The sequence below is a fragment of the Haliotis cracherodii genome, unplaced genomic scaffold, assembly GCF_022045235.1.
Source record: "Haliotis cracherodii isolate W230 unplaced genomic scaffold, xgHalCrac1.p SCAF_8, whole genome shotgun sequence".
Taxonomy (NCBI): domain Eukaryota; kingdom Metazoa; phylum Mollusca; class Gastropoda; order Lepetellida; family Haliotidae; genus Haliotis; species Haliotis cracherodii.
In genome coordinates this window covers 20,238,618-20,263,412 of record NW_027266341.1, presented here as the reverse complement: position 1 = coordinate 20,263,412, position 24,795 = coordinate 20,238,618, and the positions used below count along the sequence as shown (strand labels likewise).

Genomic DNA, 24,795 nt, shown 5'->3' with positions numbered 1-24,795 from the left:
TGGTCCAGCACGGCTTTTCAGTGGGTTCTTCGGCGGATAATCGAGACTGGTTATTCTCTGGCATTGACGTTATGTAATTACACTGCCCAGCTGTTGACTGTGATGTTCTATATTTATGCTATCGAGTATTCATAAAGCACCATTAAGCCGTCTTAACTAGGGTCATCACAAATACAAGAACCTGAAGCTTTGCCATTCCGCCCGGAACTGTTCTCAATGAAATTGTCCGAATAACTAATTTCCGGACATATAACCCTGTATGTCCTTAATTAACAGCAGTCGCCGGGATAACAGACAATCGTGATTTACTGAATTTAGACTGACTTGATGTACTGAATTAGGCACTGGATTTAGGTATTATAAAAGTCTCTATCGACCATTTGTTTAATAATAGCGATATAAACCATTCAATTTTCCATAATCATAAGTGCGTCCCTTGGTCGCGCCAGAAACCTATGATTGCGGGTTTGAATCCTGGTTTCACCCCGATTATGTTTCTAGGTTTGTCAGCACCATACCCGTGCTCGTGGGTTTCACCGAAGTGGTAAACGTCTGAGACCTGCATCACTTCGGGCTTTCCTCCCACATTAAGCTGACATGCCGTGATATAACTGGAATACTGTTAAAAGTGGCGTTAAACCCAACTCACTCACTCACTCACATAATCATAAGAAATCTCTGCCAAAAGCAGAATCCATGGTACGATTCCGATTCAATCATTAGCACGTGTTTATGAATCAGTATCAAATAGTGATGACACCAGGTGTTAACGAAAAGGTGAGCGTATCCTGCCACCCCGGTGGCACCTGTCACTTACACATGCAAAGGCAAGTCAATTGCTCACCTGAAAAAGAAACGGGAACAGATGGTACAAGTTACTAGGGAATGCATCCGATATCATTTTGTCACTGACGCGTCACGCATGTCTACCATAAAACTTGTGAAAGCTTTACTAAGGTTTTGAGTGTTGTAACCCTGATCAAACAGCTTTTGAGCAAGTTGTCGAGTGTAGACACTAAAGCCCAGAGTTGCTGTAATATTGTTCGACAAAAAGGGGAAGTTGAAAGGGAAAGTTAGCCTTGCTGCAAGGCTGTACTGAAAGATAAGTCCATGGATTGTGTAGTAATTCCATCCTCCTAATAGGCAAGTCTAGATTAAATGAACAGTACAGTCTAAGGACTCCAGTCTGTTATAGCGACAACTTGTTCTTATTATTTACATACTCTAGAAATTATGATTTAAGCTAATTATTATTGCCTTAGAGACTTGTGCAAGTCTAAGAGAATGTGAAAGGAACTGACTAACAGCCCTGGTCATGTTTCTGAGGTGCCAGAATGGAAGGACAATCGGTAACGTACTTGTGCCTGCATAAACCGCATACAGCACCTGGGCTCTCGTCCTAACTTGTTTCAGCTAGTGTTATTCTGCAAAGGTGTTGATGTTTAACATATTTTATTCACAAGAAACAAACGGATCGGACACCGGACGTGTCTCCAAAGTTGTTCCTCATTGATCTACATTATCAGAGTCCGACAAAATGATGTACATGTAACCGATGTCAAATTTAGTAATCAATGTCCATTTCCACAAAGCGACCTTAGCCCTACCGTAAGCCTGTGTTAAAGTTACATTCCTTTAACGTTAAGGTCGCTTTGTGTTTGTTTGGTGTTTAACGCCGCACTCAGCAATATTCAAGCTATGTGACGGCGGTCTGTAAATAATCGAGAGTAGACCAGACAATCCAGTGATATCACGAGCATCGATCCACGCAATTGGGATACGTGGCATGCATCAACCAAGTCAGCGAGTCTGACCACCCGACCCCGTCAGTCGCCTCTTACGACAAGCACAGTCACCTGTTACGGCAAGCATGGGATTCCGGAGTCTTTTTCTCCCTCATTATACATCTTCAAGTTAGGAAAAAGGCAAGGAACCGGGTTGGGGGGGGGGGGGGGGGGGAGCTCTGTTAATGAGCACCAGGTGTGTATGAGGGGAAGGACGGGCTTGTCAGTCCGTTCTGCATCAAGTCTGCATCCTCCTCGTGTAGTTTCCATTCCATAATACATTGCGTAGTTAGAGATGTGGATTTGCCCGAGATTACTTCCGGTTTTAGCTAACAACTTTATGGCACTTTCACCAATCAAATCAAAGCTTCACTTAACAACACGTGACTTCTAACCGAGCTTCAAAGGGGATATATGAAACTAATCTCATGCAACAACAAGGAAGAATTGCGACTTATTTCATGTAATGTATCCAATTGAAATGGCAATTCCAGGGATACAGGCTCAGGTCTGAACACGTGTAGCATAATGACATGAATACGCTGTGTGCGTTTTAACTTGGTCAGCTTCTCAAACGGACCTGTGAGGTTGTTCCACGCCCTTCTAACAACATGGCAACTAATATGAGCTTATTCTACCTTAACTTCTTTTTTTAAAAATGTAATAATAATTTTCTGGAAAAACGGGATGTGTTATCAGGTTTAACATTAAAAAAACTCGTTAACTTGACATGCTGCATGTTCTTGCAAATATTGTTTAGTGGGTCCTAAAAAATGTTTGGAAAGGCCATAGGAAAACCCTTGACATTGGGGTGTGGACAAGTTGATGTCAAAGTGTCCAATACTTACACATACTTACTATGAATATTATCCACAGTCCGCATTTCATGTCGGTGTTTCTTACCGCATGTGGACTAGTGGGTTAGCCTAGTGGTAAAAGCGTTCGCTCGTCACGCCGAAGATCTGGGTTCCATTCCCAATATGGGTACAATGTGTGAAGCCCATTTCTGGTGTCCCCCGCCGTGATATTGCTTGAATATTGCTAAAGGCGGCGTAAAACCATACTCACTCACTCTCTCTCTCTGCTTGTACATTGCCATACAGTGCATACGGAAGTATGGCAAAAATTTGGATTTATACCAGGAAGGCTACCGCGACATTGTTGTATTGTAAATGAGGATGACACGTTCATGAGTCAGATTCACGTAAGCCGCATCAGCCATTATGCCGCGTCCATGCATCCCCGACACACGGCCTCCGTGGCGTTAAGTTATACATGGTGGGGCCAAGTTTGTTCTACATACACTGGTAATGAATATTCACGAGGATTCAACAATGCTTTGGTGTGCTTATATTTTCCCATAAAGGATTTCTAATGAAACACTTGTTGGCGGTTGCAGTTGACACCAGACACCGTGCGAACATAAGTGACAGTATATGTCCTATATCTATAATAAACACTTGTTTGCTGACGAGAGCAGTAGACGTGGCCTGTAACGATAACACGTTTTGGCTGACGAGAACAGTACACGTTTTGTTGGCTGACGAGAGCAGTAGACGTAGCCTGTATCTATAACACTTGTTGGCTGACGAGAGCAGTAGACGTGGCCTCCATCTGTAACACTTGTTGGCTGACGAGAGCAGTAGACGTGGCCTCCATCTGTAACACTTGTTGGCTGACGAGAGCAGTAGACGTGGCCTCCATCTGTAACACTTGTTGGCTGACGAGAGCAGTAGACGTGGCCTCCATCTGTAACACTTGTTGGCTGACGAGAGCAGTAGACGTGGCTTCTGTCTGTAACACTTGTTGGCTGACGAGAGGAGTAGAAGTGGCCTCCATCTGTAACACTTGTTGGCTGACGAAAGCGGTAGACGTGGCCTATATCTATAACACATGTCGGCTGACGAGAGCAGTATGCGTGGCCTATATCTATAACACTTGTTGGCTGATGAGAGCAATAGACGTGGCCTTCATCTGTAACACTTGTTGGCTGACGAGAGCAGTTAGACGTGGCCTCCATCTGTAACACTTGTTAGCTGACGAGAGCAGTAGACGTGGCCTCCATCTGTAACACATGTTGGCTGACGAGAGCAGTATGCGTGGCCTATATCTATAACACTTGTTGGCTGACGAGAGCAATAGACGTGGCTTTCATCTGTAACACTTGTTGGCTGACGGGATCAGTCTGCGTGGCCTCCATCTGTAACACTTGTTGGCTGACGAGAGCAGTAGACGTGGCCTCCATCTGTAACACTTGTTGGCTGACGACAGCAGTATACGTGGTATGTTAGCTGACGAGAGCAGTATGCGTGGCCTATAACTATAACACTTGTTGGCTGACGACAGCAGTATACGTGGTATGTTAGCTGACGAGAGCAGTAGACGTGGCTTGTATCTATAAAGTTATATGGCTAGAAGTTGTCTTTATCACACAATCTTGCAACCATGTCCCAGGGTTATACAAAAGGGCACCAACGCGACGTGCACGTTAGGCCTGTGGGTATCTTTGGGGCAGATGGTTATCTAGGCTAGACAGTGAGAGTTTTGACTGTTCAGAGAGACTATAGCACAATAATCTCACTGACTGTTGAGTACATGTATATTGATGTAGCTTCATTTATCGAAACAACCCAAAGAAAAGTACGCATATATATTGCGTTTTTGTATGCAGACATATACAATCTATCAGTGTGCATTTGTCAGTTTTATGAGTTGATCTTTTTGTTTGTTGTTTAACGCCGAACTCAGCTGTCAATATTGCAACCATATGACGGCGGTCTGTAAATAATCGAGTCTGGATCAGAGAGTCCTGTGACTGCCATCATGAGCATCGATCCACGCAACTGGGATACATTAACATGCATCAACCAAGTCAGCGAACCTGACCACCCGATCCCGTTAGTCGCCTCTTACAAGCATAGTCGCCTCTTACACCCGAAGACCTATTCTACCCCGGATCTTCGCGGGTCAGTGATTTCATATTAATAATGGTGAAAGAATACAGGAGTGCTAGTTGTCATGTGTGTGATGCTTTTACAAAGATACGGCACAACAAATGTGTGCAGTTATAATAATGAGTACGAGATCTATGCTACTCAAAAGAAGTTAGAGAGAACCTGATGTTTTTATTTTACTATAAATAATAGACTTAAGTTAATCCGTCATGGCCGCGACAAATTACCCCTGTATTCATAAGAAAAAAATAAGGTATTCGTTATCTTCTTTTGAGTGTATTTATTACATATATACATTTACTCAGAGTGTGAGATATCGGAAACTATCACTGAAATAAATTGTATTTTATACATGTCTGTATTTAGTATGACCCACAGAAGCAATGACGTCACCCCTCAATGCAGTGATGTGATCGGCCATTACGAGGACATTATATGTTTGATACATTGACGTTCATTGAAAACCAATTTCTCAACTTTACTTCAGTTAGATCTGTAACTTGCATTTAAAGCACTGTTGACTTTCGTTAAATTCATAAAAATGAAAACTCATCACTTTACATTCAAAACTATACCAAACCTTAAGGTGAAAAACGTTCATCTATTATCCATTTTCTCTCAAAAACATTGTACCTAAACCAGCTCGTCAATAGCAGTGTCTGCACGTTGCCAGGCACGTTGCTGTGTCTCAAGTGGCGCCTTGGCATGAATATAGTGACATTGGATTACATGTAGATGGCTCTTTAGGTGTCAGTTACGTCTCAATACTGAATGTGATATAGAAACGGCCACCAGTTTCAATAACTATTGTTACTCTCATGTTAATGTTATCTCTCATAGAGAGACTGCCTCCGTGATCTTGTTGAAAGGTCGGTGGTTCGATCCCCGGCCGCGTCATAGCAAAAGACGTTTAAAGATGGTACTTGTCGGTCCGGAGTCAGTGTACTGGTGTCTGAGTAGGGTGTCCATGGCATGGCATGGCATGGCATGGCATCCCGGCTAGCACTATAAACACACACACACACACACGCACACACGCACGCACGCACGCACACGCACGCACGCACACACGCACGCACTCACTCTCTCTCTCTCTCTCTCTCTCTCTCTCTCTCTCTCAAAAATATTCACCTCGCTTCATCACTCGCCAAAAACTTAAATCATTTAAGAGCCAAATCCCGATGTACGGGCGACGGTATTGGTATATGCTCTGCTCGGGATAACCCAGCCAAATATATTCTCGAATAGATAACGCATGACTTTTTTCAATATTTCTAAGATGTTTACAGAACTGTGAAACATTTTACACGTCGGCCAATTAATCTTCTTCTGAAATAACTTGACCATTCTGTCACGTGAAAACCTTTGAACTCCAAAGCTTAATTCAAACCATACAACAATTGATTCAAATACAGTCTCCTTGTTCATTGGTCGAATGAGGGGTGGCCGAAGATCCAGTTTCGATTCCCGACATGGGTTCAATTGTGTGAAGCTCATTTCTGGTGTCCCCCGCCGTGATTTTGCTGGAATATTGCTAAAAAGCGGCGTAGAACCATACTCGCTCACTCACATTGGTCGAATGCTTCTTGGTATGAAATATTGATGGTGTCTACTAGTTCTTAGTGATGGTATCCGATGCCCGAGAACCTCGTATGAATTATTCAGAGGACGTGTACAATCGTTTAAGTCATGATCAATGTGTTCTTGAAATGATCTTACTCTAATAATGACCCTGTAATTATTTACTATGCTTGTTTAATAGTTTTAATACTTTGTCTATATGTCATACAGATACGTTCCCGTTCAAAGATTGAAAATAGAAAGTTAATACACTGTTAACATGTTTGATAAAACAGCTTCATGTAAATGCGTTGTCAGCACTAATATTTCCCAATATCTGTAAAAAGTACAAACGCTGTGGGCGGCTCTCGTATATTCTTTCAGTATAATTCCTAGAATAGCCATGGCAATAACATGACATTTTACACGTTTGGTTTCAAATTCAATTTTGCACTGTTACATTTACAGGCACCATGGCTCTGCACTGAAAACACAAGTATATCTTCTCATTCGTCCCCTTGATATTCTAGGTAGTGCTTTTTGTTTAACAATGTGAAAGAATGGACATACTGTAACTGTTCCCATGTACCTTCGTGGCGATATAATGGCGGAATTATCTGTAGCATATGTCCCACCTATCTGTAGCATATGCCCCACCTATCTGTAGCATATATCCTCTATCGGTAGCATATATCCTCTCTATCTGTAGCATATGTCCCATCTATCTGTAGCATATATCCTCTCTATCTGTAGCATATATCTTCTCTGTCTGTAGCATATGTCCCACCTATCTGTAGCATATGCCCCACCTATCTGTAGCATATATCCTCTATCGGTAGCATATATCCTCTCTATCTGTAGCATATGTCCCATCTATCTGTAGCATATATCCTCTCTATCTGTAGCATATATCTTCTCTGTCTGTAGCATATGTCCCACCTATCTGTAGCATATGCCCCACCTATCTGTAGCATATATCCTCTATCGGTAGCATATATCCTCTCTATCTGTAACATATGTAGTCTCTATCTGTAGCATATGCCCCACCTATCTGTAGCATATGCCCCACCTATATGTAGCATATATCCTCTCTATCTGTAGCATATATCTTCTCTGTATGTAGCATATATCCCACCCAACTATAGCATATATCCTTTATGTCTGTAGCATATGTCCCACCTATCTGTAGCATATATCCTTTATGTCTGTAGCATATGCCCCACCTATCTGTAGCATATATCCTTTATGTCTGTAGCATATGTCACACCTATCTGTAGCATATGTTCCACCTATCTATAGCATATATCCTTTATGTCTGTAGCATATGCCCCACCTATCTGTAGCATATGTTCCACCTATCTATAGCATATATCCTTTATGTCTGTGGCATATGTCCCACCTATCTGTAGCATATGTCTCACCTATCTGTAGCATATGTCCCACCTATCTTTAGCATATGTCCCACCTATCTATAGCATATATCCTCTCTGTCTGTAGCATATGTCTCACCTATCTGTAGCATATATCCTCTCTATCTGTAGCATATATCCTTTGTCTGTAGCATATGTCCCACTTATCTATAGCATATATCCTTCATGTCTGTAGCATATGTCCCACCTATCTGTAGCATATGTCCCACCTATCTGTAGCATATATCCTTTATGTCTGTACCTTCAAGGCGATATAATGGCGGAATTATCTGTAGCATATGTCCCACCTATCTGTAGCATATGCCCCACCTATCTGTAGCATATATCCTCTATCGGTAGCATATATCTGTAGCTTATGTGGAATTTAACGACACTTTTTCTGTCGTCATTTAGATTCTTCCCCAGTTAAAAGCCACCCCACAGAGCCGAGAGATATTACTTAAGTCCCTGCTACATGTACACAACATTTCGTTGACGCGTGACATGTTGGGCTACAGGAATGTGAAGCCCCGTCGTTTACTCCCTGGATAGTCACAGATTTACGTATGGAAACCTGGCGTATATCCAAATATTACATCAGCACAATATGGTATTTATGTTTGCCGATAACATACCCGGAAGTACATGTATGTGTTACAAATGTACATTGTTATTGTCATAGTATCCATGGAAACAGACAAACAGTGTTGGAAGAGGAATATTCAGACTAATGTATTTCCCTACTTTATACATAAAGTAAAGTTATATTAGGAATTTAAACAGATATTCTGTTATGACATTCAAGGATTCGGATTGGTCAATGTGGGGTATCAAATCACAAGCACATTTTAGCATAATAATATTTGCGTTGTTACAATTGTTGGGGAATAAATAGTCGAGGATGTATGTATGTGTGCCATATTATATATATATACCGTGCACTAGACTGCTAGGAACACGGGACTTCCTCAATGATAAAAGAGTTGCTTATTACCAACAAAGAATACACAAGTCTTTGAAAGGTATTTAGAATTGATACACATAAGGAAGAGAATTTATGAATTTCAAATTCTTTATTATGAGGAACACATTTGACCTTATGACGGTGTAAGCATATACTCCGAAACGTTGTGTTCCTCATAATAAACAAGTAACTGTTGATATCCATAAATTCTCTCCCTTAAAGAAAACACAGCCTGTTTTCTACTTATAAGATTATTTTTGGAATTACGTGACACATTTTTTGTCCGCATCCCGAGACTACTAGCGGCATTTAGCAAACACGATGGAGATAGGATGGCATACATGCCTCACAATGCGACACCGAACTACATCAGCTGAGTGTATCGACAATCACGTGCACTGCGCGAATGTGGCAGTCATATTTGGCTCCTTCACACATTAACATAGAGATACTGAATAACTAGCAGCCTGAGTCACCATAGTGTGTGGTACAAGAAAGTTGGCCCAGAAGGTTGTGCAGAGTTGCGTCCCTTAGCCATGAATGGACCCGCAGGGCGTTTTATTCGATCCCAGACCCGATATTTAGGGGCTTCACAATGCATCACTTTACGATTTCCACTCAAAGTAGCTGACAAACCTCAAATGATGTAGGGAGCACGAGTGACCCAGTTGTATATGGCGCCGCAATTCGCTGTGCTGAGTTGCGTCCCTTGAGCACGCCAGAAATCCAAGAGTGAGTGAGAGTGTTTAACGCCGCTTTTAACAGTATTCCATTTATATCACGGCGTGTCAGCGTAATGTGGGAGGAAAGCCCGAAGTGATGCAGGTCTCAGACGTTTACCACTTTGGTGAAACCCACGAGAACGGGTATGGTGCTGACAAATCTTCGGGCTTTCCTCCCACATTAAGCTTACACGCCGTGATATAACTGGAATTCTGTTAAGAGCGACGTTAAACCCAACACACTCACTCACTCACTCACACACTCAAATGATAAAACTGAAATACTGATCAAAGCGGCTTTAAATCCAACACTCACTCACTCACTCACTCACTCACTTACTCGTTATAGTGCTCTAAGTAGACTTCAGTGCCTCTAACAATTTATATTATAGCAAACAATGAAAGAATTGAAAATACCATTTGAAACTCACCTCAAGACCAGTGAATGGACATGTCTCGTCGCCCGTTACCACAACGTTATTAACATCATCGACATGTACTTAAAACTGGGGGGCAATCGGGTAGCCTAGTGGTTAAAGCGTTTGCTCGTCACGCCGGAGACCTAGGCTCGATTCCCGACATGGGTAAAATGTGTGAAGCCCATTTCTGGTGTCCCCCGCCGTGATATTGCTGGAATATTGCTAAAAGCGGCGTAGAACCTTACTTACTCATTCACTTGAAACTGATGTCAGTTTCATTTCTTCCACAGCTCTGGAGACGAACAACGTGATGGTGAAGCTGCAGATATTTGAACTGCTGTCGGCCCTGTGTGTGTATTCGAGGGACGGCTTCGACCTGACGCTGGACGCCCTCGAGAGATACAGGGTATGTAAATCAGTGAAACAAAACGCCGATCGATAATCTCTAGATCGATACTGTTGAACAAATCACTTGAATGAACAATCTATTATGTCAACTAATAATGCATCAACTCCACCCCCAACCCCCCAACCCCCCAACCCCACACCCATTCTGGAAAATAGTAAGTCAGTCGTAACCCTTTTCTCAACTCATTACAATGACATTCTCAAAGACATACGCATAAATATAAATGTCACTACATTTGGGGTTAGATGGAAACTTTTCAATACTCTTGTAATGGCAGCTTGATGACTGGGTTCCTGTCTACCTAACCTAAACTGGTTCCATTTTTGGTACGCGACTCAAGCTTACCGCTTTTTGTTTGGGTAGACAGGAGCCCAGTCAAGCAACGATGACACCAGGAGGGGAGCAAAGGTTTAACGCGCTGGGCCGGAGCTTGAGCTTTTATAATTAAAGGGACATTACTCTAAACCCATTATTCGTTAATCTGGAAATTGCGTTATCCGGGAAAACCGGGAAAGGTACCTCAAATAATCTGGTCTACGCTGTATATCAATAAGTTATAGTGAAATAAAGAACAAAATGATTGATGACAAAATGAGCAAATGCTCAATTATTGCTATTTAAAATACACGATGTGGGAACAATACTAAACAAACGCAATATAAACTGGAAAAAAAATAATTTTGAGAAGTGTACAGAAAATACTTTTCAGAGCCAGTGTCTGAATGTACAGGTGACCACACAGTCCGGCCCGCAGACCCAGGTCTACTGTCGCAGGGTATTGTTCAGTCATTGCTTCAAGACACGCCGAACAATTTAGTTTAACTTTTTATATTTCTCAATATATTTTTTCAAGTCATCCGGCATATTCAGCGAAAAATGTATTTCCCTTTTTTCTGAAACATTACTCCCCTTCAACCCTCCTCCAAAAAAAGAAGAAGAAAAAAGAAGAATATAATGGACGACCCCCAACCCTGGGGGCTCTGATAAGAGCTTTGATTGTTGGTTATCAGTCGGTTTATCTATTTCTAACATCTATCTCAATCCAAGCCACCATACATAGCCCTTTCATCTAGTTTGTTTACCCGCACCACACCCAGGCATGGTTAAATAGTTCCACCAAACTGTAAACTTTCATCGCGTAAGATACGCCCGTGTGCCACAAGATTAAATAAATCACAATCCTTCGTTACATCATGTGACACACGTATTGTGAAAAAGACAAGATATATGAAAAGAATGGCAAATTACGCAGGTGGTTGTCTTTTGAAACTTTATATGTATTCATATCTACTTCTAGTATATTCCGGGGTCGCGTAGCCTATTTGTAAAACCGTTCGCTCGTCACGTTGAAGACCCGAGTTCGAATCCCGACATGGGTACAATATGTGAAATCCATTTCTGGTGTCCCCCGCCTTGATATTGCTGTAATATTGCTAAAAGCGGCGTAAAAGCGTACTCACTCGCTCTTGTATATCCCTCTACAATCTGAATCCATTCATTTAATATCCGCTCTTCTATAACTCCATGCAACATATGGTATATGCCTTGTTATAACATGCATACTGTTATGCCATGTCAATATCGTGTATATTGCAGTGTTATGGCAGGTCAGTAGCATGTGTGTCGCTTGTTATAGCAGGTCAATGTCGTGTACATTTCAAGGTTGCGAGGAGGTGAGGTATTATAGAAGGCATGGTGATGTTTACCGGAAACAGGAAGCTACCTGACATTTCCAGTGGTCTCCTGACGTGATGGGTTCTCCATTTTATTAAATATAATCACCATAGCAAATATCCTGTACTTAGTTTCTAACGTCTGGTTGTTCGCTGTTGTGGTTTGAGAATTTGTTAACTACGTAACTGCCTCGAACGAGCCAGGGGAACTGATAGTATATAACGCGTTATAACGGTGATTGTGTACATATCTATGGCAATGTATTTGGTTTACTATACTTTTATGCTATTTTTTCAATAATTAATAAACATATGCTTTTGCGGTAGTCGGAATAGTAAAGGAGACATTTCTAATGATGATGAAAATATTTTGTCGTTTTTAAGTACTCAGCTGCCGAATGAAGGCAAGTATACGCCCATTTTTTCTGGTGGCTGAATGAAACAAACAAGAAATGAGAGCATCCTAGTTGTGGTTGAAACCTTTAGTTTGCAGTGTCTCAATGACTGTTTTCATCCTAGTAACGTTTTGATAAGTTTTTGGACAAATCCTATTATTAAGTGAATATTTCCTTTTGCCCTACATTTTATGATTTCGAAATGTGAATTAGGTTTGGTAATGCTTTTTTGTTATCAAAAATTGAAAACTAAAAGTAAGTCAACGATTAAGGGCAGATCAGTTATTGCCACAGATTCGTATAACTGGTTATACTGTATAGGAACGCAATCACTATCAGTCTATTAGATACTAGTAACCAATACCCTAAAAACACTGAGAGTGCGTCACACAGGACGCTAGAGCACGTATAATTCTCTCTGAAAGGGGAGACCAACTTCCACTGTCTGGTGCCCAATGTCACTGTATTTAATACCTGTGTGAAATTAGGATTATTATTAACAATGAATTGTATACATCATACAATTTTAATAGCAGACCAAGAAACTGTTACTTGAGAGACACGAATCAATTTGGTAGGGATCGTTATTTACCCAAGCAATTTACTCTTCAAGATTCTTAGCTGTTTACATTAGGAAAAGCCTGTATGTCCAGAAAGAAGAGTGAGTGAGTATGGTTTTACGGCGCTTTTAGCACTATTCCAGCAATATCACGGCGGGGGAAACCCGAAATAGGCTTCACACATTGTACCTGTTTTGGGAATCGAACCCGGGTCTTCGGCGTGACGAGCTAACGCTCTAACCACCAGGTTACCCCCAGAAGGAAGAGAAATTTATGGATGTCAAATGCTTTATTCATTCACCCGGCGAAGGAGTAAGCATATACTCCGAAACGTTGTGTTACTCATAATAAAAGAAGTTGACATCCATAATTTATCTTCCTCGTGTGTATCACTTCTATATGCCCTTCAAAGACTATATGTCAAGAGCGTCCACACAACAGTGACATAGATAGTGAATTATGGATAAAACAACGAATGACGGTATCATGGTCGTCGTATACGTTACTGTGAACCCCGGGTGATTCCGGGTCAGACTGGGTCCTCGCCAGCCTGTGCTGGTCGTTAGAGGCGACATAGTGGATCAGGTGGGCAGGCTCGGTGACTTGGTTGATTGGGTGTCAAGGAACCCTGACGGGGTGGAACGTTGCTCGTAATGTGTTTGAGTGGATTGTCTGGTCCAGACTCGACTTTTTACAGGCCGCTGTCGCATACCTGGAATTGTACTGAGTTTGTGACAAACAAACAGATGTACGTATATGTCCATGACGTGTCCAGATGCATGTCGGGTGTGTGACTGTGTACTTCTATGTGACTACAGCAGTGATGTGAATATTTCCGGGAATGCAACACACATGCTGATGAGAGTGAAAAAACGTCGTCTGTTTCTGCCTTTATATCAAAATGAATTGTCCATCCGAACTACCACCGGGCAAGGTACATCACTGTCACATGGGAATCTAGTTTACATAAAACAGAAACAAAGGCCTTTCTGTTATTGCTCTTAAAAAGTAAAGTGCAGGTGTGATGTCTCGCCTATTAGTCATGCACACACCAACTCCTCCACTTGCATCCTGTACGTCGTGGAGCAATACTCGGATATAACGCGCATATACAAGTTTTTGTTTACCGACGATTGTCAACACGATCCTACAGAATACTGCACAAACAAACTGGACAATAATGAAAAAATAATTAAAATAGTACTTTTTGTTTGTTAGTTGTTTAACGCCGCACTCACCAATATTCTCAGCTTTATGATGGCAGCCTGTAAATAAATTAAGTAAAACGTAACTGTGAACAGCTTTATCCGTATTTGTTGTATCGGACTAGTTTTTATATCGGACTATTCGTAATCCCTAAAGAAGGACTAAAGAAGGCTTAAGGGGCTAAAGAAGGACTGGTCGGCTCGGAGTCAGTATACTGTGTCTGAGTAGGGTATTCATGTTAAACTGCGGCATGATATCTCAGTGAGCTAGCACTATAAATCGGCATCAGTCCGGACTAGTACAATCAGCCACACACACACACACACATACACGTGCATGCACGTCGCTATATAAGTGCAAAAATCTTGGACTCGACGTTAAACCCCATTTCACCTCACCTCACCATTTACTAGGTACGGCTTGCCCTGTCGTCTAAGGTACCGCAACTTGCTGTCCAGAGTTATGTCCCTTGGGCACCCCAGAAACCTGTGATCGTGGGTACAAATCCCGGTTCGCCCCGATTATGTTTCTGGATTGTCGATTCCATACCGGTCCTCGTGGGTTTCCCCAAAGTGATAAACGTCTAAGACCTACAACCCTTCGAGCTTTTCTACCACATTAAGCTGACATGCCGCGATAACACTGGAATACTGTTGAAAGCCTGGTTAAACCCAACTCGCTCACACTATTATTTAACTTACATACATACTATGCACTGTTAGCGACATCGGTTGATCGCGAAACGTCGCCCCATCCCTCTGTCATGATGTGGTGTTGTTGCTGTTGCAGGCGTGGCAGAAGCTACCGTACCGGTTTAGCCTGCTGGTCAACGAGCTGAAGAGAGCCGACCTAACAAGTTACCGCATCAGCGTCATAGCCCTCATCAACTCCATCATCGTCGCCAACGAGAACATCAGGGACAGAGTCAGGATCAGAAACGACTTTGTCGGTAAGATGCCAGGGTTTACTTTAAATGAAACAAACACCGTCCAACATACAATAAACTGAGCTGGTTTGTAATCCATGTTGATGCGTTATTTGAATGAGTGAGTGACCAAGGGATTTACGTCACTGTCAGCAACGTTACAGAGCACGGCGGTCTGTGGTCGACAGCTTAAACATGGATAAATGCTTACAGGTCTCACATAATTATTTTTATTAGCCACAGAGTTAGAAATAACCGGGTTTATAAACATCGCATGTGGAATAGTGCAAATATCACTTCCCTCACACCAGTGTGTTTTTAAATCATCCGGACAGTGTTGTTGACGTCATTCGAAACCTTATTGTAACGTAAGGTCGGAATAACGTCACACTAGAAATGGTGTCATAGCTGAAGATTGTGACATCATTCGACAAATTGTGTTATTTTAGGACAGCAGTGCATTTTTTCTAAACGGGAGCTCAAAAGGACTAAGAAATAATGGGTGATAAAGACATTATTACACTCTCATGTGAGTCAAACTGATGTTACGAAACGAGTGTCAGGATTCTTGTATTTTCTCGAGCGAGTTCGAGTTTCGTAAAATCAGTATGACACACATGAGAGTGTAATAATTTCTTTGGTACTCATGATTTCTTAATCATTTGGAGCTTACATTTAGAGATATGCACTGATCACGACCGCCTTCTTAATAAAAAATATTCAGCTATGACGTCATTTCTAGTGTGAAGTCATTCCGAACTTACGCCACAATTAGATTCGAATGACGCCAACAATGCCCTCCTGATTACGTAAACAATACGCCAGTGCGCGTGAGGTGATATTGGCACTGGTTATTTCTAACGCTATTACAGCTGTTTTCAGTGACGTTTTTCTGTAGGGTTGACATTCCATACCTTTTTTTCATCATTTTTTCTCTCTTAAAATGTCAATGAGTAATATAAACTCGGATTTACGGATAATTTGCCCCTATTGAGTAAAAAATTCCTCGCCACAGGCACAGGATTAACACCATTAATTCACTCGAGACAGATGATCCATAATTCTTCGAGTCTCCTTATTCTCTAGATGCTAAACGGATTCAATACAACGCTAGCAACACACCGATCGGCTAGTACACACAGTTGCATGTACGAACCTACCTATACTACCTGTGAAGATCCGAGTAAAATCTTCTTCCCGAGGCAAGGGCGTTAACTGACTACAAAAGTGGGAGCTGGACGTTTATAGTCAGTTAACGCCCTTGCTCGGTAAGATGGGTAGTATAGGTCTTCAGCAACCCATGCTTGTAAAAGGCGACTATGCTTGTCGTAAGAGGCGACTAACGGGATCGGTTGGTCAGGCTTGCTGACTTGGTTGATGCATGTCATCGTATCCCAATTGCGTGGATCGATGATGCTCATGATGTCAATCACTGGATTGTCTGGCCCTGACCACGAATATTTACAGACCGCCGTAATGTAGCTGGAATATTGCTGAGTGCGGCGTTAAACAACAAACAACAATGGAATAACATTTGGTACATGTGTAGGAAGTAGTAGGGCCGTGTAAATTGTTTTATTTTGACCTAAATTTGACCATTGCACTTTGACCACAAAGAAAGCTGAACAACAACAACAACAAAAACTACCTAAACACGATATTTCTACGTGCACACTTGCTCTTTTCTTATGACTAGAGATAACATCTAGGGTATCTCTCTCGTGTATTAATACACCTAATCATGAAACCCGTTCAGCACGTGTGATTGTATCACCACATCCTCCTTGTTTAGAAACCTCAGCATCAGTTATCTCATGATAGCCATGGTCACCTCTGACACGGATTACAGATCATACTATGACGGTTTCAATCAATATTAGAGAAATCCTAAGGCCATCTTATTTGGATGTTGTTTAAAGTGTTTGAATCTCCACCTCAGCCCTCAACATCCTCGACGTCATCAACACCATCCGCGGCGATGAGGACGAGGACCTCCACGTGCAGTGTGACGTGTTTGAGGAGGAGTTGACCGCGGACTCAGAGGCCCTTGAGGAGATGAACAACACCACTGTCGACCTCAGCAAGCACGACGACCTGTTCAAGGCCATCTACAATAAGGTCAGACCCCTCTCCCCCACCATCCTCCCCCGTACAAACAACAAAACCCCGACAGACAACTTTAACACTGTTTAAGGATCGGGCCATTTCCAAATCCATTATACCGCTGAAGCATCCGTTCAATAAGTTTGTCCATCAGTTTCTTTGACTTAAAACTGACTGTATAATCGGCATGTAATACTGAGGATAGTCGATCAGATATGAATAATTTACGATATCTGATGTCGCTGACGCCTTCAAAGACAAGTATAACACTGTGCTTCTCTGTGGCTTCTGCACCGTCGCTCTCAAAACACATACAGGAAAGATGGGTTTTGTGGATAATGCTTACAAACAAACACAGAAGTTTCAAAAATAATTAGCATCTTCGCCTGCTTTCCGGAATTATCTATATGTATAAGTAAAAATATGTATGTTTTTGGCTCAGATTAGGACCATTAATGTAACGTACATACAGGATTATGACTGAATGATATTTTACGCCGCTATCAGCAATAACATAGCTGTTACTGTCACATGGCGATAATTGAGTCTGGACCAGGAAACACAGCAGACACCCGCGAGGATTTCGGGTTAGAATTGCTCCCTGGGTTGTAAGAGACGACAACATGGATCGGCTAATCAGGCTCTGTGACTTGGCTGATTACATGTCACCATACCCGGATGCTGTGGGCCGATGCTCACAATATCAATCACTGGATTGTCTGGTCCAGACTCGATTATTTACAGGCTGTCGTCAAATGTCGTTGGATGCGGCGTAAAACAACAAACAAACAAAGCAAACCAGTAGGTGATATCATGGTCAACTGTCCACCTGTACTCTCGTACGTAGTGACACACGAAGGGACTACCCGATCCTCATTTGTCGTCCATCACAACAAGGAATGGGGCCCAGGAATACCCTCAGCGTCTGTTGACGTCGACCAATATGTACATGCCTCTAAATGATTTAAGGATGTCAGTTCAAATGTGATATCCTCAAATTTCAAAGTAATTATTTTCGTAAATTTACTTTTTTGTCACCTATTTATGCAGGTGCAAGACACGCCCCTCGGTGCCTCGCTCCTCGCAATCCTGTACAGCCTATACCAGATTGACCACACATCCGCACAAAGGTAAGACCAGAATGGTGATGATGATGATGATGATGATGATGATGATGATGATGATGATGATGATGATGAACATGCTGGATGTCCTGAAAACAAACCAAAATTGTTCAGTTCCACCTCACAGAGAGAAACATCCTAGTATCCCACGAACAAATACGCACGCACGCACGCATGCACTCACACGAACATACAAGAATCGATCTTCGGTTATATCTGTAAGGTGCCTGTTCTTATGAAATGCTCGATAATGTTCGATGTTACATAGAAGAGTACCCTATTTGTTGTAAACGCTACCATTTATCTCAGTTGCTGTTGTTTAGTTCCGGATGATTGCCCCAATGTAGTTGTAGACAAGTTATCTTCCGTTGTTGCTCGACAGCGAGGCCACGTGGATCCTTGCGGAGAAGCTGGTTAGCCAGGCAGTTGAGAATGCTGTAGAGGCCGAGCGTCTGTTGGCAGGAGGGACGCTCAAGTCCGCAGGCAAGAAGTGTGACAAGGAGGTACAGACAGAGGAAGTAATCTCATCGAGAGGTCTCCAGCGGAGAAGTGCAATACTCAGACAGCAGCATGTCGACAGCCAGGCCGGACCCCCACCGGCCTCTCCCCCACCTCCTGGAGGAATACCTCCCCCGCCGCAACCTCCTGGAGGAATACCACCACCACCACCACCACCACCTCCACCACCGGGAGGTGCACCCCCACCTCCACCTCCACCCCCACCGCCAGGAGGTGCACCACCCCCTCCACCTCCACCTCCACCACCTGGAGGGGCGCCTCCCCCTCCTCCTCTCCCAGGGGGTGCCCCTCCTCCCCCACCCCCTCCAGGCGGCCCACCTGCACCGCCACCACCCCCGGGGATGCCAGGAGTTCCTCCACCTCTACCCGCGTCAAATGTATCCCGACAGAATCTTGCTCCAATCCCTCAAGTAGACCTCATCAAAACCCCTGAACCGCAGTGCAAGATGAAGACGCTAGCCTGGAACAAGTTGGCTCCAACAAATGTACCAAGTAGGTTCATGTTCTGTTAATGTTAAAAAAAGATTTTGTTATTAAAATAAGTATAAAATTCACATCAAGCATGGCTGAGTTTAAACACGTCATATATAAATATCCGGGCAAAAGAAAGTGTACACCAATGTTTGATGGTGGTTAAATATTAAACAAAAAAGAAATGGTAATTTGATACGGGTAACAAGGTTGTGTTTTGGACCATGCAATTGGGATCGATGACATGCATCAACCAAGTCAGCGAGCCTGACCACCCGATCATAGTCGCATAGTCCAAGCATAGTCGCCTTTTACGGCAAGCATGGGTTGCTGAAGACCTATTCTATCCCGGATCTTCACGGGTGTAGCAGTGTTTCGGCGACTGTTTTCATCTGAATTGTGACCTTGAATTTGACGGGTGCTACTGGTCAGTTTGGCAGGGCCTGGTGTCTCCTGTTTAATTTAATAATGCCTCGTACATTTTGGTTCGCTATTTGTGTCGCTTCCGTTCTCCTTTTCCTTTTTCATGTGGCTGAGATTATTATAAACATGTATACCCCTTTAATGCTTAAGTAACCTCTGGAATCTGTCCCTGTTCACAGAGACCAGCATCTGGGGCGATGTGTCCAAGATGAAGGACCAGGTCCCTGTTGAATACAGCAAGCTTGAGGAACTGTTTGCACAGAAGACCTTCACCTCTCAAAACTCGACCTCTGACCTCAAGCCAGAGGACAAGGTCATCATGAGACGGCCGTCCACAAGCACAGAGGTACCTACTTCCAACTGCGTCTTTACTTGACTTTTATCATTCAGTTATATTCTGCTGCAAATGTTGTTTGAGTTTCGCGGATATTAAGTACAATGACATTTACCTGTCTGCAGATAACTCTCCTTGATCCTAAAAGAAGTATGAACGTCAACATATTCCTCAAGCAGTTCCGGAAGTCCAACGACGCCATTATTGATCTCATCAAGAAATGTGACTCTCGAGCATTTGGGTCTGAGAAACTTAAAGGTCTGCTGAAAATACTCCCGTCTCAGGATGAGGTGAGATGATTGTTCAAAGCTTGTAGGAGTCATCAACGTTTTGTAACAGAAATGACCTTAATATCGTTAAAGAGTGTTCATTGCTAAGATTTCATGCAAACCATGTATGCCAATACACAGTTGAAACGTACCATTCCTTCTCAAAGCAATGAACATCAATGCCTCACAGTTTAAGAAGTGGGTCGTTTGAAGTACGATCAATATATTGAATATGTATTTTAATTTGTCATGGATGTGACTTATATAGTTATTATAGTCACGATTTCAATCGTAAGGTAATCCAGCCAGTAGCTGTACTTCAATGAAACATATGAATTAATTTGAAAAATGATACTACACTGTATAGTATGCACTTACATACAATAAACATTTGAATATATTAGGCTTCAGCAACCCAAGCTCGTTAAAGCGACTAACGGGATAGGGGTCAGATTCGCTGACTTGGTTCATGCATGTCATCGTATCCCAATTACGTAGATCGATGCTGATGATGTGAATCACAAGATTGTCTAGTCCAGACTCGATTATTTACAGTTTATTTATGTCATATAACTGGAATATTGCTGAGTGGGGAGTCAAGCATCAAGCAAACAAAACTTTTATACAATAAATTTGAATTTGTAATTCAAATAACTGTGCTTATCTCTGTGCGCCAGATTGACACGATCCAGCACTTCGAGGGCGACACTACACGTCTTGGCAGTGCTGAAAAGTTCTTCCACCAGCTGGTGCACGTGTCTGACTACAAGGTGCGCGTAGAGGGGATGCTACTCAAGGCGGACTTTAACTCCCATCTGGGCAGCATCAGGCCCAACATCCAGCTTCTCAACTCCATCTGCCGCAGCCTCATCGACAACAAGTCACTCAAGAGCTTCCTTCGTTACGTCCTCCACGCTGGCAACTTCATCAACAATGTAGGTTACCTAAAGAAACAATTAGCAATTTATGCTATTCTAATGAGTTTTACTGGCATGACACATTAACTATAGTCACATGAAAGAATCGCGAATGCCATGACACATTAACTGTAGTAACATGAAAAAATCGCGAATGCCATGACACATTAACTATAGTCACATGAAAAAATCGCGAATGCCCTGACACAATAACTATAGTCACATGAAAAAATCGCGAATGCCATGACACAATAACTATAGTCACATAAAAGAATCGCGAATGCCATGACACAATAACTATAGTCACATGAAAGAATCGCGAATGCCATGCCACAATAACTATAGTCACATGAAAGAATCGCGAATGCCATGACACAATAACTATAGTCACATGAAAGAATCGCGAATGCCATTACACATTAACATTAGTCACATGAAAGAATCGCGAATGCCATGCCACAATAACTATAGTCACATGAAAAAATCGCGAATGCCATGCCAGAATAACTATAGTCACATGAAAGAACCGCGTGTTCTGTAACTTCTTTTGAGTAGTATAGTACAATGCAACAAAGTGTTTAGCCTATACCGGCTGCATTATGGTAACTTTAATAAATTCTGGTTTTCAGGCCAACACTTGATAGGGATATATGTAGCCAGTTAATTAGTGCAAAACAAATATGTCATGTGCCGTGTATGTACCGTTGATATTGGTTATTTATAATTATACATTACGCGTATACTTGTGTGTTTGTAATGCATGGGTATGTATGTAGGTATGCCACAACAGGTTGCCACTGAATTTGAAAATACACCCACATCTACTTGTAGGTGTATATGGATATATTAACTATCGTGCAAAAGAAAGTATACACCTATATTCGATGGTGGCTATACATGAAACAAACAAGAAACGGTTATTCGATGGTGATGTGTTTGATACTTGTATCATAGTTTGGTTTTGGGCCTTACGTTACAGGTCCTGGCGACTGTTTGCAACACAGTAACGTTTTGATAAGGTTCGGTGAATTCAAATCTTCAAGTGGATTCAAACTTTCTTTTGCCCAACAGTTTACATATTTTGATCACAATACCGTGAATGTTGTAACACCCTGAGATTGTATGTGTATTTGGACCCTAAACTATATTGAAAATGAATTTATTTGAAAAAAGACACAAGAAAAAACGTGTAGGTTACCAAAGGAGTTTGCCAATGAAAATTAAACTCAGTTAATCTGATTTTGTATGTAGTGTTTTCCGTGTAATCGCCCGGAATAATAAATTTTCGGTTTAACGTAAATTCCTTAAATTTTGAATTTCAGTTACTGTCCGGAATCTGCGGTTTCAGGAATAATGGGTTTGGGACTTACGTTGAAATATTATTTTCAATTTCATGTTGTATTCTTTATACATGTACATTTCGAAAATAGTAATATACTTTATTATGTTAACAGAAGAGCAACTCGGGCAACGCCGTCGCCTTCCGAATCAGTTCCCTCAACAAGCTGGTGATGACGAAGTCGCACGTTCCGCGGATGACGTTGCTACATTTCATCGTGGAGGAGGTGGAGCAGAAAAACAAAGACGCGCTAAAGTTTGTGGATGATTTACTTGAGAATCTACAGAAAAGTTCAAGGTAATTACAAAAACCAGAGTGAGTTGGGTTCAACACCGCATTGAACATTTCAGCTATAGAACCATTTTTCCTAGTCAAGAGAGTTATCTGGCTGTAGAAGTTTCCACGTCTTCGCGATGCAAGGGAGTTAGGTGACTACAGAAGTCCAGTTTCCACGTCTTCGCGATGCAAGGGAGTTAGGTGACTATAGAAGTCCAGTTTCCACGTCTTCGCGATGCAAGGGAGTTAAGTGACTATAGAAGTTCAGTTTCCACGACTTCGCGAGACAAGGGAGTTAAGTGACTATAGAAGTTCAGTTTCCACGTCATCGCGAGACAAGGGAGTTAAGTGACTATAGAAGTCCAGTTTCCAGGACTTCGCGAGTCATGGGAGTTAAGTGACTATAGAAGTCCAGTTTCCAGGACTTCGCGAGGCAAGGGAGTTAAGTGACTATAGAAGTCCAGTTTCCACGACTTCGCGAGACAAGGGAGTTAAGTGACTATAGAAGTCCAGTTTCCACGACTTCGCGAGACAAGGGAGTTAAGTGACTATAGAAGTTCAGTTTCCAGGACTTCGCGAGACAAGGGAGTTAAGTGACTATAGAAGTCCAGTTTCCACGACTTCGCGAGACAAGGGAGTTAAGTGACTATAGAAGTCCAGTTTCCACGACTTCGCGAGACAAGGGAGTTAAGTGACTATAGAAGTTCAGTTTCCACGACTTCGCAAGACAAGGGAGTTAAGTGACTATAGAAGTCCAGTTTCCACGACTTCGCAAGACAAGGGAGTTAAGTGACTATAGAAGTCCAGTTTCCACGACTTCGCGAGGCAAGGGAGTTAAGTGACTATAGAAGTCCAGTTTCCACGACTTCGCGATGCAAGGGAGTTAAGTGACTATAGAAGTTCAGTTTCCACGTCTTCGCGATGCAAGGGAGTTAAGTGACTATAGAAGTCCAGTTTCCACGACTTCGCGAGACAAGGGAGTTAAGTGACTATAGAAGTCCAGTTTCCACGACTTCGCGAGACAAGGGAGTTAAGTGACTATAGAAGTCCAGTTTCCAGGACTTCGCGAGGCAAGGGAGTTAAGTGACTATAGAAGTCCAGTTTCCACGACTTCGCGATGCAAGGGAGTTAAGTGACTATAGAAGTTCAGTTTCCACGTCTTCGCGATGCAAGGGAGTTAAGTGACTATAGAAGTCCAGTTTCCAGGACTTCGCGAGACAAGGGAGTTAAGTGACTATAGAAGTCCAGTTTCCACGACTTCGCGAGACAAGGGAGTTAAGTGACTATAGAAGTCCAGTTTCCACGACTTCGCGAGACAAGGGAGTTAAGTGACTATAGAAGTCCAGTTTCCACGACTTTCCCGACGTAAGGGAGTTAACTGACTATAGACGTCCAGTGACTCGGGAAGATGTTATGCCAGGTGTCCGCTTCTTGTTGGAGGGAAGTCCAGAATGCACCTTCATCGTAGACGTCTAGCCCTTGACTGAATTCCTTGTTCAGGGGTATATTGCTGGCAGACTCTGCTGCTTGAAGCCATTGGTCCTCCGAGGTTACTGAAATTAGAATCAATGGTCAATGTTGGTGGTGAGAGCCCATATTATGTGCTCCACCGTAGGCCCCACTGCCTATGCTAGACTAAGTGTACAACCACTTCAATCGCTTCTACCTCTTGAATGTATTTTATTCTACTATAGCTGGTGTTTTGTATTCAAATTATCCAGGTTCAGTCTTACCACCATAAGGTCAGAGTTCAACCAGGTCAAGGTCAACGTTAAGAAGCTACAGAGCCAACTGGAAGATGTGGACGAAGAGGTCAAGTCCAAGTTCAAAGCCTTTCTGGAGGTCAGTTAATAAGGTTCAGATGTAAGCCTGCAATATCTACAATAGGCTATGATAATCACCTTAAATCGTCATGGGATAATGTGTTTAGATACCAGTTTCACGGGTATGGTGCTGACAAACCTAGAAACTAAGAGATTCTGGACCAAATAATTCAGTTGAGATTACGAGCATCGATCCAAGGAATTTGGAAATCGATAA

The 24,795-nt window shown here is 42.4% G+C and overlaps 1 protein-coding gene across 1 annotated transcript in view; it reads left to right on the top strand.

The window, feature by feature from the left end:
• Positions 1–24,795, top strand: part of LOC139449644 (inverted formin-2-like) — a 55,023-nt gene that overhangs the window by 25,476 nt on the left and 4,752 nt on the right. The window contains exons 2-11 of the mRNA XM_071231122.1: positions 10,103–10,218; positions 14,845–15,004; positions 16,920–17,098; positions 18,134–18,213; positions 18,590–19,218; positions 19,800–19,966; positions 20,080–20,244; positions 20,901–21,158; positions 22,595–22,776; positions 24,477–24,597. Of these exons, the coding sequence (XP_071087223.1) occupies positions 10,103–10,218; positions 14,845–15,004; positions 16,920–17,098; positions 18,134–18,213; positions 18,590–19,218; positions 19,800–19,966; positions 20,080–20,244; positions 20,901–21,158; positions 22,595–22,776; positions 24,477–24,597 (2,057 nt within the window). The remainder of the gene's footprint in view (positions 1–10,102; positions 10,219–14,844; positions 15,005–16,919; positions 17,099–18,133; positions 18,214–18,589; positions 19,219–19,799; positions 19,967–20,079; positions 20,245–20,900; positions 21,159–22,594; positions 22,777–24,476; positions 24,598–24,795) is intronic.